This window comes from Eurytemora carolleeae, unplaced genomic scaffold (genome assembly GCF_000591075.1).
Source record: "Eurytemora carolleeae unplaced genomic scaffold, Eaff_2.0 scaffold588, whole genome shotgun sequence".
Lineage (NCBI taxonomy): Eukaryota > Metazoa > Arthropoda > Copepoda > Calanoida > Temoridae > Eurytemora > Eurytemora carolleeae.
Genome location: NW_019396804.1, coordinates 152,060 through 166,325, shown reverse-complemented (window position 1 = coordinate 166,325; position 14,266 = coordinate 152,060). Strand labels below are relative to the sequence as shown.

The 14,266-nt window shown below is 31.2% G+C and overlaps 2 protein-coding genes across 2 annotated transcripts in view; both read left to right on the top strand.

Moving 5' to 3' along the window:
• The window catches only part of LOC111708852 (uncharacterized), a 17,642-nt gene extending 8,398 nt beyond the window's left edge, over positions 1-9,244 (top strand). The window contains exons 2-8 of the mRNA XM_023482353.1: positions 4,149-4,230; positions 4,879-4,939; positions 7,197-7,248; positions 7,693-8,093; positions 8,163-8,246; positions 8,517-8,577; positions 9,205-9,244. Of these exons, the coding sequence (XP_023338121.1) occupies positions 4,168-4,230; positions 4,879-4,939; positions 7,197-7,248; positions 7,693-8,093; positions 8,163-8,246; positions 8,517-8,577; positions 9,205-9,244 (762 nt within the window). The 5' untranslated portion in view covers positions 4,149-4,167. The remainder of the gene's footprint in view (positions 1-4,148; positions 4,231-4,878; positions 4,940-7,196; positions 7,249-7,692; positions 8,094-8,162; positions 8,247-8,516; positions 8,578-9,204) is intronic.
• A 178-nt stretch (positions 9,245-9,422) lies between these two features.
• LOC111708851 (uncharacterized) lies at positions 9,423-14,110 on the top strand. Its single transcript, XM_023482352.1, has 5 exons — positions 9,423-9,527; positions 10,200-10,271; positions 11,048-11,187; positions 11,979-12,061; positions 13,917-14,110. The coding sequence occupies exons 2-5, from the start codon at positions 10,224-10,226 to the stop codon at positions 14,108-14,110; spliced, it is 465 nt and encodes a 154-aa protein (XP_023338120.1). The 5' UTR covers positions 9,423-9,527; positions 10,200-10,223.
• Positions 14,111-14,266: the final 156 nt, after the last annotated feature.

The window sequence follows — 14,266 nt, the reverse complement described above, 5'->3', positions numbered from 1 at the left end:
GTGTATTCTGTATTGTGTACCGTGTATTCTGTATTGTGTACTGTGTATTCTGTATTGTGTATTGTGTTTACTGCTATATACAGGATATGTTTCTTATTAATGGTGTCTATATATAATTATTTTTATTTATCTATCTATATATCTTTTAATTAGATTAACTCTTTTATTTTTACCTTTCAAATCTATCTATCTATCTATCTATATAATTATCCACCTTCTATCTATCTATTACCTATATATCTACTTATGTGTTTATATATTAATATTTATCTATTTCCTGGCAACTTCTCCTTGTAGCACTCCCTTTTACTGAAAATGATGATAAAGTGACCAATACGTAGAATTTACACTAAACCGCTAATATTGCAAAGTTCTAATTTGAACAAAATTACAAGAAAAAGTCTAAATACAGTGTTCTCCAAAAAATGAAACTTTAGAATTTATTCAGCCTGTTCCTTCTTGTATATTTGGTTCCCTGCAACTTCAAACTTTTTTTTTGCTAAATTTTGTTAGGAATTTCATTTCTAGACTGTTTGGTCTTTAATCTGGTTTTAAGTGACACGTCTTATTCACAACAGTTCCCTTAAAAGATTTGTCAGATTAAGATATCAATCATTTTCTGTTTGAAAATTCATTTTTTTTAATTGTGGCTTCTGTCGAAACAAATTTTTTAACTTTACAAATAATAGAGGTAATTGGCAGAACTTTTTTTGTTTGAAAAATCGACAAAATATCGGCCACATTATTGATAAAACAAAGCTTTCAGTGTACCGCAGGCATACCCCCTTTATAAATAAAATGACAAAAAAAAATAAAAATACTTGAAAAATGATTTCTTAGAAACAAACTCATCTTAAGCCATTTTGAAAAATTTCAAACCAAATAAGGAAAACAGTAACAAATGATTTTTTAAAATAATAATTTTTTTCTGAGAGTTTTTGCGGGAAAATTTCCCACGGCCTCCCCCCCGCCCCCCGGNAGTTATATTATTAGATTATTACTGAAGTGTCTGTATTCTGAAGTGTCTGAATTCTTAAGTGTCTGAATTCTGAAGTGTCTGGATTCGTCTTCTTATTTTGTTATGTCTAACTGTCTAACTATCAAACTGTGAAAACTGTCTGTGTCTTTAATTGTTTATTTTTCCAATTGTCATATATATACATGTTTGTGAATTAAAAGTAAAAAATTGTAAAGGATTTTTCATCATATTAATCTTAGTTCTTTTAAACGTATAGGTTTTAAAATGAACATTGAACAGCAACAGAAGTTATATTATTAGATTATTACTGAAGTGTCTGTATTCTGAAGTGTCTGAATTCTTAAGTGTCTGAATTCTGAAGTGTCTGGATTCGTCTTCTTATTTTGTTATGTCTAACTGTCTAACTATCAAACTGTGAAAACTGTCTGTGTCTTTAATTGTTTATTTTTCCAATTGTCATATATATACATGTTTGTGAATTAAAAGTAAAAAATTGTAAAGGATTTTTCATCATATTAATCTTAGTTCTTTTAAACGTATAGGTTTTAAAATGAACATTGAACAGCAACAGAAGTTATATTATTAGATTATTACTGAAGTGTCTGTATTCTGAAGTGTCTGAATTCTTAAGTGTCTGAATTCTGAAGTGTCTGGATTCGTCTTCTTATTTTGTTATGTCTAACTGTCTAACTATCAAACTGTGAAAACTGTCTGTGTCTTTAATTGTTTATTTTTCCAATTGTCGTATATATACATGTTTGTGAATTAAAAGTAAAAAATTGTAAAGGATTTTTCATCATATTAATCTTAGTTCTTTTAGACGTTTAGCTTTAAAATGAACATTGAACAGCAACAAACGTTATATTATTAGATTATTAGTGAAAATTGTTGCATTGTGAGAAAATATGATGGTCTCTCTTTAAAGTAAACTGCTTACTGTGCTTTTATTAACAAAGAAATTTAATCAAGATTCATTGCCACCCTTCCTTAACCCTTTCCCCTTTTCCACATCACATTGCCTTTCTTTTCATTTTCCATTATTTCTCTTCCCTCTTTTCCCTTTCTTCCCTTTTCCTTCCCCACCTTTACCTTTCTCTTGCCTTCCCCTTCCCCTATCGCTTCATTTCGTTTCCATTACCACACTTCCCTTTCCCATTCTCTTATCTCTCCATCCCCTCTCCTATTCCTTCTGTTTACTTTTTATTGTCCCTCTTCCCCCATTCCTCTCCATTTACCTTCTCTCTCCCCTCCCCTTCCCTTATCCCTTCATTTCCTTTCCATATCCACACATCGCTTTCCCCTTTCCTTTCCTTTCCATTCGCTCTTAATTCCATTTTCCCACTTACCCGTTCTTTTCCTATTTTTTCCATTTCCTGCGTCCCCCCCCNTTTTTCCTTTTTCCTTTTTCCTTTTTCCTTTTTCCTTTTTCCTTTTTCCTTTTTCCTTTTTCCTTTTTCCTTTTTCCTTTTTCCTTTTTCCTTTTTCCTTTTTCCTTTTTCCTTTTTCCTTTTTCCTTTTTCCTTTTTCCTTTTTCCTTTTTCCTTTTTCCTTTTTCCTTTTTCCTTTTTCCTTTTTCCTTTTTCCTTTTTCCTTTTTCCTTTTTCCTTTTTCCTTTTTCCTTTTTCCTTTTTCCTTTTTCCTTTTTCCTTTTTCCTTTTTCCTTTTTCCTTTTTCCTTTTTCCTTTTTCCTTTTTCCTTTTTCCTTTTTCCTTTTTCCTTTTTCCTTTTTCCTTTTTCCTTTTTCCTTTTTCCTTTTTCCTTTTTCCTTTTTCCTTTTTCCTTTTTCCTTTTTCCTTTTTCCTTTTTCCTTTTTCCTTTTTCCTTTTTCCTTTTTCCTTTTTCCTTTTTCCTTTTTCCTTTTTCCTTTTTCCTTTTTCCTTTTTCCTTTTTCCTTTTTCCTTTTTCCTTTTTCCTTTTTCCTTTTTCCTTTTTCCTTTTTCCTTTTTCCTTTTTCCTTTTTCCTTTTTCCTTTTTCCTTTTTCCTTTTTCCTTCTTCCTTCTTCCTTCTTCCTTCATTCTTGTTCCTTCTTCCATCCTTCTCATGCATGCATTCTATCTATCCATCCATCTGTCTATCTATCTATCTATCTGTCTATCTGTCTATCTATCTATCTATCAATAGATTGGGTTAGACCATGAAAATTTTGGCTTGGAAAAATATATATTTTAACATCTAAAATTTATATTTCAACTGAAAAAGTTGAAAATTCATATCTATCAATGTAATAAATCTAGGACCTGAGATTACGCTACTCAAAGTCTAATTACAGTCTCACTGACTCTATCTCTAGCCAAACTCAAGGCTCTCAATCTCTAGCCAAAACTCAAGGCTCTGTATACGTCCGTATAACACAAAGGTTCATGTAGTACTAAATTTATTTATATACAGGTAAATCAAACTGACCGGATCGGCCGGTCAGAGCAACATTGAAATAGATAAGACATATATTGATAACATAGATAATAAAGATCGTGATAAGCATTACAACAGAAAATGCTACATTAATACATATATCTATTAATCTGTATATATATTTATCTATATTAAAGTGTCTATATATCTACCTATATTTCTTTCTATCTAACTATTGTTATATGTATCTACTTTATCTATCTATCTATGTATCTATCTATCTATCTATCTATCTATCTATCTATCTATCTATCTATCTATCTATCTATCTAAACTAATTGTCTCTGTTCTGCATAAAGAATAAGTATTGTTCTGTCTCAAGCATACACTACAGCGGAAATGTAAAGTGTCTTCTGTTCTTCTGTATCTATCTATCTATCTATCTATCTATATATCTATCTATTTATCTATCTATTCTTTTATCTATCTAAATATCAAAAACTTTGGCTTTCTTTATCTATGTTTATTTGTTAATAGGGGATCAACATAAGATCCATTCTATTTTTTTTCTGTTTCTTTCAAACACGTTTTTCTTATACCAACATTTATATCTTTTAAATGGTTAATATTATTCACAAAAATTTCAAAATCAATGACATTATTAATTTAAATCCATGGATGAAATATAAGCTATTAAATGTTTTTATTTTGATGTAAAATTCCTCTTGGAGAAGACTTTTCTAGCGATTTTTCTTTTTTTCCCAAAATGTTGATAATAAATATAAATTTGATAAAATAATCTATATTTATTTGCAGATGATTAATTAATGGATGAATGGAGAGGATGGCTGAGGTGGTTCAAGAAATACCTTGTAGAGATACAGATCCTTTACCAGGGGTAATATACAATACATATAGGGGTTATACTAAAAATAATCCATGAGTACACGAATAAATCCAGGGGTTAAACTGAACATTAAGTACATTTGTACAATATTTATTATAACACAGAACATTGAGTTAATTTGTACAATTTAGGGGTTATACTGAACATTAAGTACACTTGTACAATTCAGGGCTATACTGCTTAAGTTAATAAATTGTGTACGTCAAGCACATTTGCCAGGGGTTAAAGCAAACATTGAGTAAACTTTCTAGGGAGTTGCCATTCTATGCTGCGCGCACATGCCTCATAAAATTCCAAAACAGAGAGAGGGGGATTGAATTTTGTAAATCCAGAAATTGGTATTTATTTAGGGTTAGGTTAGGTTAAGACACTTTCTGGGCCGAGCGCTGCGGCTAGGACAGGCTAGGGGGCCGAGCGCTGTGGCCACATGTCTTACATTTAAGACCCCACCAGCTGCCAGTCTCTACGCAGGCATCCCACAGATATTATTTTTCTGGATCTACAAAATTCAATCCCCCTCTCTTTGTTTTGGAATTTTACGGGGCATGTGCGCGCAACATAGAATGGCAAATGCCAACTTTCTAGTGTATATTCATTTAATTTGTTAAAATTGTTGAATGACAGAGTGATATGTTTCAGGAAGACGATTTAGACAGTAATCGAGACAGTCCTGTTGCTTTCACCATAAACTTTGGATTTGGTAATACATATAGACATATGGAGACATAGACGTAAATATGACATAGACATATACAGGGTGTCTCTGAAAAAAGTGTGTTTATGCTTTCTAGCGTGCTAAATTTAGTTCAAATGTGGTAAAAAGTGCTTCTTGTAGGTACAATGTCCACAAATAGGGAAGGCCGGGGAGGTCGTCGATGAACATTTTTCTCTTAAATGCTGTTTTAATCTTCAAACCTAATTTTCGGTCTTCTTTACAAAGTTTTTTTTAAAATTCGAATTATAATTTTATTTTTATGTTTTATACGACAGATAGAATAATAATAGATAATAATAGATAATAATAATTTTTAATAATAGAGTTGAGAATTTTTAAAACTAAAACTAAATTTTGTTGAAAATCTATGTGAAAGGGACCGACTACATTTCGAGTACATTTTAAAGCCTAAAACGGCATTTTATCGTCATTGTACCTTAAACGATGTTTAGTGGGTAAACGCTAGGAATATCTTTGGAAATGGGACAGAGCACATTTTCAAATATTATGCCTAATTTTCATTAACATTAAACCGTTTATTTCTTAGAAATAAAACAATTTTGGCCTCTGTTAATGCCCTATGGTGTACCTACTAGAAGAACTTTTTAACACAAATCAATTACGTTTATTAGGCTAAAAAGTCTAAATTCAATTTTTAAGAGACACCTTGTACATATGTAGACATTTTTAGACACATAGGCATACATTATAGAACAAACATATATAGACATTGACATAAACAGACATAGACAATACATAGACATATAAAGACATAGAAAAAGACATATTTAGTTTAGTCATAACAATATAGACATATGTAAACATTGATATATAAATATAGACAGATATAAACATGGAAATGTATTGGCATAGACATATATATCGACATAGCCATGGTGCACATTATCGACATAGACATACAGACATAGATGAGGATAAAGCTAATGCTATTATTCCTAACGATTTAAACTTAAATCATGTTTGTCTCCATATGGAATTTTCCACGATTGCTATCAAATTTAATATGATATTTTTCATATCCTAAAATATTGAGATTAAATTTTTAAGTTGATTTTGAGATATTTATGTTTATTTATTGATAAACTGCTAATATGGAACATATATTTAAACCATGCTCTACACTAGATTATATTTCATATTGATATTATTTCAGAAAAAGACCTAGACCTAGACCTAGACCTAGACCCAGACCTAGACCTAGACCTAGACCTAGACCTAGACCTAGACCTAGACCTAGACCCAGACCTAGACCTAGACCTAGACCTAGACTTGTATCTAGACCTAGACCTAGACCTAAACCTAGACCTAAACCTAAACCTAGAGCTGTATCTAGACCTAAACCTTTAGCTGTATCTAGACCTAAACCTGTATTTAGACCTAAACCTAGACCTTATCTAGACCTCGACCTAAACCTAGAGCTGTACCTTGACCTAGACCTAGACCTAGACCTAGACCAAGACCTAGACCTAGACCCAGACCTAAACCTTGACCTAGACCTAAACCTAGACTTAGACCTAGACCTAGACCTCTATCTAGACTTAAACTTAGACCTGTATCTAGACCTAGACCTTGACCTGTATTTAGTCCTTAACCTAGGTATCTAGACCTGTATCTAGACCTAAACCTAGACCTATATCTAGACCTAAACCTACACCTGTATCTAGACCTAGACTTGTATCTAGACCTAGACATAGACCTGGACCTAGAAAAGTGTTCAAAAGTATTTACAAAAGATTAATCAGGGTTTTTTCTCTTCTCATACAATTTCTTCATTACACAAATAATTCATTGATATATTCCTTTTTCTGATATTTTGCTGGAAATTATTGTTTTTGTTCGTCCCTGTGTTATTAATGCTTGGTATATTTCTACGCGGTTCTTATCTAAAATAATTTTTCTTACTTTTTTTGTAACGCTCATTGTTGTCAATAAAGCGTCAAAGATTATATTAATCCAGATTCCAGATCCAGTTCAAAAATATTTCCGAATTTCTTTTGATGATGAAAATTTCCTAAATTAGTTTATTTTTTGGTTTCTAATTGTTTGCTTCAACTTGACTGACCAGTGAACATTAAGGTTTTGTTTTACAATCTTGCATTAGTCAAAACTTAAGATTCGTCTGTTTTATTTCCATTTTTTTTGTTTTTTTTGAAGTTGTTGTAGTGAAATATTCTCGAATAAGACATTTTTCAAGACATTTACTTATTTTTTCTATTCTTAGATCAGTCAGATGAGAGGGAGAAGGCCAAAAAGTTAGAAAGATTTGCTCTCAGGTCTCATCCTTTCCCAAATTCACTCATTCATAATTCATCCTTTCCCAATTCATTCATTCATAATTCATCCTTGCGTAATTCATTCATGCATAATTCATCCTTTCCCAATTCATTCATTCATAATTAATCCTTTCGTAATTCATTCATTCATAATTCATCCTTTCCCAATTCATTCATTCATAGTTCATCCTTTCGTAATTAAATTAATTAATTAAATTTTCAGTCTCTGTTTTTTTTAAATCCTACGACTTTCGTTTTAATAAGTAGTAATAATTGAGGTATATTGATCAGAATAAACATAGGTCTTGCTTCAAGAACTTTTTAATTTTCATATCTCATATTCAGTGCCTTACATAACATTTTAGAAGTTTAGTTTATCTGAACAATTTTTAATTTTGTTCAAAAAACTTTTAATGAATAGAATGTCATGATGACTTTTTTCAGATCAAGTCTTCGAAAGCCGAAATCTCCTCGAAATCAACCGACCTCTCCCACAGAGGGGAAATCAACCAGCCTCGAGGCTATGAGAAATCCGTCCTCAACGAGTCCTCAGCATTCCAAGTCCTCCCAGCATGCCAAACTAACCCGAGATCGAAGTTTTGTCCGAGAAAAGAGTAATATTAGCTCGGGCCGTGCAAAATCCGCAAAATCTGTGATTAATAGTTTTAAAATTCCGCCACCAGGTGTCTCTAAACTCGCGACACATAGCACACAGCTCTCAACACACAGTGAACAAATGGCGACGACGCAAAGTCGAAAGACGACAACGATCAATGGCTATAATCGTCGGTTGACCACGACGTTGTCGCCTGAAGAATCAAAAATGTTCTCACATTTCGAAAAAGTTTATAACAACATTAAATACTCCTTAATGTTTGGTTATCACTGTATATGTTAAATCCTTGATATATTGCAGAGGACTAAAAAGAGTTTGGAAATTGTTGAATATAATTATGAAGACGACTTTGAAGTCCCGTCTTCCCCTCCTAGCGAAACAGGTTTTTATAAGAATATCTAAAGGGGGTGCTTACAATATTGAATGTGTTGATTATCATTTTTTTGTAGTTTTTCATCTTTTCTTTTTATTCAGTCAGAATTAATAGCTTTTTATTTTTTATGTTTACATGTTCAGGGTGGTCATTTTTCAATTTCTTTTGAATTTGTTAATATATTTTTTCTTCGTCAGTATAATTTTTTAAAATTCCCTTTTTCTATTATTTTAAATTCTTTAAAATTTTTAATTAATCCATGAAATGTGAACTATACAGGCACCTACACGGTGGGGAAAGATGAGGAAGAGAAGGCAGCAAAAAAAGAAGAAAAAGCCAGGTCCCACAAATTATTATTTTTTTTATTGTAAACTCAAAAAATGATTATTTTGTAATTTGAAAATGGTAGAAATTCTTGTTTAAACTTAAAAGGCCTGTCAGACCCTTTAATGACGAAGTGGGAAGTCTGATAAACAATAATGATCTAAAAGCCAAGGTTATAATGCAAGGAAAGTTAATTGCAGTTGCGTATACTCGTACAGTTTCGTACATAATGAAACCAGTTCTCTCTGGGCGGAATTTGTAAAAACAAGAATAGATGCCTCAGTGTTCGTCTAGTATTCGAAGAGGTTAAAAGCATTGAATTTTGATAATTCACATAATAGTTTCCTATGACCAGAATATTTCATTGATTATTTATGTGAAAGATGGATCCCATGTCAGGCTTCGACATCCGTCTTGTGTTTACATTACCGCCCAATGACAGTACACTGCAGTACAAAAGATGCGTACACCTCTGAAATAACTTTCCTTGCATTAAATCCTTGCTAAAAGCTTTCTCTAGTAAAGTACTAATTAAATATCCATTAATCATTAATCCATTAATCACACATTTGCTGCTTCAGAAATTAACAGAATTAAGTACTTTTCTAGCTAGAAAATCAGCGTTATCTTCATTATTGATCAGACAAAGGTTTGATGGATTTACTGTTTTGAACCGGTCATGATCGTATTTGATTGGTTCATCATTTCTTTAAAAAATGTTGTTTTTAAAGATACATCAAAAAAGTCTACCTACCTACCTACCTACCTACCTATCCTACATTTATATCACTATATCTATATATCTGTCTGTCGTCCTATTTACCTACCTATCTATAAATCTTTATACCTTCCTACCTACCTATATCTATTTATCTATCTATCTACCTAGGCCACCAGCCTACTGGTCCTGTTAGCCCGGAAAATCTCAATTTCTCCTTAGAAAGTCAATCTCCTAGTCCTAACCAGGTGATTGATTGATTGGTTTGGTTGATTGATTTGATTAATATAAAATTCTCTCTTTGAATCAAGAATTTCATTTTTCTGAACCTACAATGGTTGTTAAGCTTTGTAACATATATGCATCTAGTCTATATGGTTCTAACTTATGGGATTTGTTTTGTGTTAACACTGTAAAATTGTATACTTCTTTGAATACTGCTATTCGTATTTTATTTGGTTTACCACGACAAACTCATTGATATTTTATTGAACAAATTTCTGAGCAAATTCATTTAAAAACTATGTTGTGTAGCCGATTTGTATCATTTTGCGAATCTATGTGTAAAAGTCCCAAGCTCAGCATCCGACTATTGTTTGATTTATGCAAAAATGACCAAAGAACAAAATTGTGTAAGAATTCTATATTTTATATGTTATGTATCTCATTCCTCGTTGATTTTAAATTGTACCATTATAATTGTGTACGAATAAAATAGAAATAGCAAAATATTTCCAAAACCCCTATTCAATATTAGTGAATCTAATCAATATATATTAATAAGTGTTTGAAAAATTGAATGAAAGGATGAATGGATAAATCAATATATGAAAGAATGAATATATAGCCAATTCGTACTTTTTTCAATTAAAATTTTCGTGGATTTTTTCATTTCTGTTTTCATGATATTTTGTATCTAGGATTCTGATGATGGTGAATCCTATATGAAACATACCCAACACCTAGTTGATATTATGGAGGCTAGAATACAGGTAATACAGTACATATGTTGCACATATTTTTGCATAATATCCTATATGAAACTTACATCTAGTTGATATTACGGAGGCTAGAATACAGGTAATACAGTACATGTTGTACATAATAACCTATATGAAACATACCCAACATATAGTTGATATTATGGAGGCACGAATACAGGTTAGAAAGTACATATGTTGTAGACATTTATGCAGGATAAAATATATCTTATTATACTACAGGCTTTTAGTACATGCATAAGGCTATGCAAAATGTATAAGTGAGTCAATGCGTGAGTTAATGAGTGAGAACATAAATTAAAAATCTTCATGTTTATTTAGATTTAAAAAAAAAACATTTTTCTTTTCAAACATTCATTTGAGTATAACGGTTTATCCTTTCAACTTTCAGCTACTAAAGTTATTTTATATTCTATCTATTTATCTATTTATCAATTAATCTATCTATAATATTTGATATTTATATCAATGTTTATGTATTTTTGGTTTGTATACAAAACTCTGTTAAAGCGACTGTAGATGTAACTTAAAGTGACACTTCACTTAAAGAGTGGCATCTTAAAAGTGTTCAATTCTGACAAATTTAAAATCAATTGATATTTTTGTCCAAAAACATTTGATTACAAAAGTGTTAGTATTTTAAGAGTATAAAATGTTTATATAGAAAAACCGTTGAAATTAAACAGTAACCAGTCAATTTATTTTTTTCAACACTAAACACTTTATTTTAAAGAGAAATTTGAGATTCTATTTTTTTATTTCTTTAGAGATGCTCAGGGAGTGTAGGAAGTTTAATAAACCGGTCCAAGGTATCCCGTACAACTAGTAGCAGCAGTACAGCAAATACCAGCACTGTACATTCAGCCAACAGTGCAACTAGGAAAACATCGGCTTCAAGAACATTGAGGTAGAGTAGTGCCGCCATTTTGGGTTAAGAGACTTCCCGCCATTTTTTTAGTGATTTACCGCCATTTTTAAAAGATTTTCCGCCATTTTGATTTAAGAGAGTAAGAGAGCAATTCCCACCATGATATCTTACTGAGTACAGTGTATTAACTTAATCTTTTGTAGATAAATGTTTTATCAAGCTCGTTATTATTTATCATCTTTGTTCTTCTTTCATTTCAATGATTTGATTTATTTTTTATTACTGTTGTTTCCACCATTTTGGTTTCAATGACTGTTGCATTTTGAATTAAATAACAGAGTTTACAAAGAAATGCAGTTGCAGTCAAATTTCGGAAAAATTGATAAAATGCAAAATAATTTCTGGAAAATATCGCTTTATTCAACACTTTGTAGTACTGAAAGGAGTGTACATTGTACATTGTACAATTCTAGCGTAGCTCCAACAGTTTTTTTTAAATATTCAAATTAATGTGAATTGAGAAATAAAATACTCCTTCTTATTTGCAGTTAACGCAACAATTAACTAGATTAGATTTGGTGCTCATATTTATTAATGAATAAATTTATTAAAATTACTAATCACTAATTATGTAATCGACCTCTGTTTCTGTACTCAATCTCTGTTTATGTACTCAGTAACCTCTGTTTATGTACTCAGTAACCTCTGTTTATGTACTCAGTAACCTCTGTTTATGTACTCAGTAACCTCTGTTTATGTACTCAGTAACGTTTGTTTATGTACTTAGTAACCTCTGTTTGTACTCTGTAACCTCTGTTTAATGTACTCAGTAACCACGAGATTGGAAGAGAACTCGAGGATGCTAAGGAAGCCTGGAAAAGACGGAAAAACTATGATCCTCTGGCAGCCTCAGGTAAAAAAAAAGTTTTTTTTATTCAAACCATTTTAGAGGGACTGTAAGCGTAATTTCAAGCAACCCTCCATGCAAAGATGGCAATGCCCGATTCACAACGATACTCTTAAAAGTTTTGTCTGATCAAGTATGAATCATAAATAATCCTCGATAATTTTGAAAACTGGTAATATTTTCAATTGTGGTTTCTCTAAAAAAGTGACTTGTGTATTTTAACTGCAGGAAAACAATGTAGGAATTATCAGAATTAAACACTTTTAACACTAGAAAAAGGAATATCTTCTACATTATTGATCAGTTAAAGATTTCATAGGTACCGTTGCGAATCAGGCATTGTAATCTTTGCACTTCCCAATTAAAATAACGCTTACAGTTCCATTAAATCACTATTTTTTGTTGTCATTCACAATCAGATTTCTTGCTTTCAGATTAATAAATGCTGCTTTGCTAAACTCCAATTTTTATTGTTTATTATCGAATTTTTTTGTGCAATTTTTTCTTTTTCAAAACAAAAATCTTAAAAGCATTCTTATTTCTCAAATTAAGTTCTTATAACATCTATAAACTACAGGAAATAAAAATGATAATGATAAATGATAATCTAAATTTAATAATAATCAATTTAATTTAATGTATGCAAGTGACAGCTAGTGGTTGAATTTTGGTTAATCAAAAATAATTTAAGTGATATGCAACATTCATATTAAAGGGAGTGTTCGCGAAAAATGAAAGGGGGTATAGGCTTAATGCGATAAAAAAGCGCCTTTGATCGCTACTAATCTTACTTCTATCTGTTGCGTCTATAAGAAGCAAATTGTTAAAGACGTCTCATATCGAATAACAATTAGCGCCCATACAAATTCAGAAAATTGCAACATGCAACTTAGACCGTAACAAAAATCAATTTAACTTCAAACAAATCATTCAGATATTACAACCTATAGTCATAGATTATCTTTCGCCACATTTGTATATAGTTTATATTTCATAATATTTTATTTTTTTAGAAAACGTTTTAACGAATTTTGAAAAAGTGCGCGGCATCCTTAGATAGTTGCGCAAGCAACAAGAGAAATAATCAAATTCAAAACAAATTAATTAAAAAATATTATAAAATATAAACTATCTACAAATGTGCCGAAAGATAATCGATGACTATAGGTTGTAATATCTGAATGATTCGTATGTTGCAATTTTCTGAATTTATATGGGCGCTACGCTCTTCAGTATTAGACGTCTTTATCAATTTTCTCCTTATAGACGCAACAGATAGAAGTAAGATTAGTAGCGATCAAAAGCGCTTTTTTATCGCATTAAGCCTATACCCCCTTTCATTTTTCGCGAACACTCCCTTTAAGCTTTTTGGCAACCGAATTTTCAGTATATATAAATATATCATTTGGTTAGGGTTTCCAGCGAAAAAGGTTAAATTTCGAATGAATGCGAAAAAAAATATTTTTTCGCATTCATTGGCACGAGAAATTGAGAAAATTTTCGCGTTTCTCGCGAAAATTTACGATTTAATCTTTTTTGCGAAAAAATGCAAAATTTTCGTGAAAAAATAAATGCGAAAATTTATCGGAAAAACTAATGCGAAAACTTTGGGGGGAAATTCATAATCGCAAAAATATGCGTACATTCGCAAAAAGTGTGTGAAATACGAACAAAAATTAATATAGATATTATTTTATAATATAGATATATTATTTTATAATATAGATATATTATTTTATTATTCATAAGTTTGTGGTTAAATACTTACTGTACCTTTGGTTGAACAAATTTAAACAAATCAACCAATAATTCAACAACATTCCTTCAAGCAACATAAGGATAGAAACCTAATTTGTTTAAGGTCGGAAAAAGGAGGTCGTAAAGGAGTTCACGAAGGAGGAGGTTACAAGGAAGACCTCTAGTTCTAGCCTCATCTCCCCAAGGGAGGTCAAGTCAAGGGTTAACAGTATCAGAGACTCCGCTCCCAAAAGTGCGGGCTCAAGGTCAGTCTTTTTCAGAATTTTTCGGTTATTTTCGGTCTTTTTTGGTCTTTAATCATCTTTTTGGTCTTTTTAGTCTTTAATAGTCTTTTAGGTCTTTTTGGTCTTGATCGATCTATTTTGGACTACCTATCTATCTATGTCTTGTTGGTTTCGTAGTTCAAGCCTGATTGGTATATTACAGTATATATATATATATATATATATATAT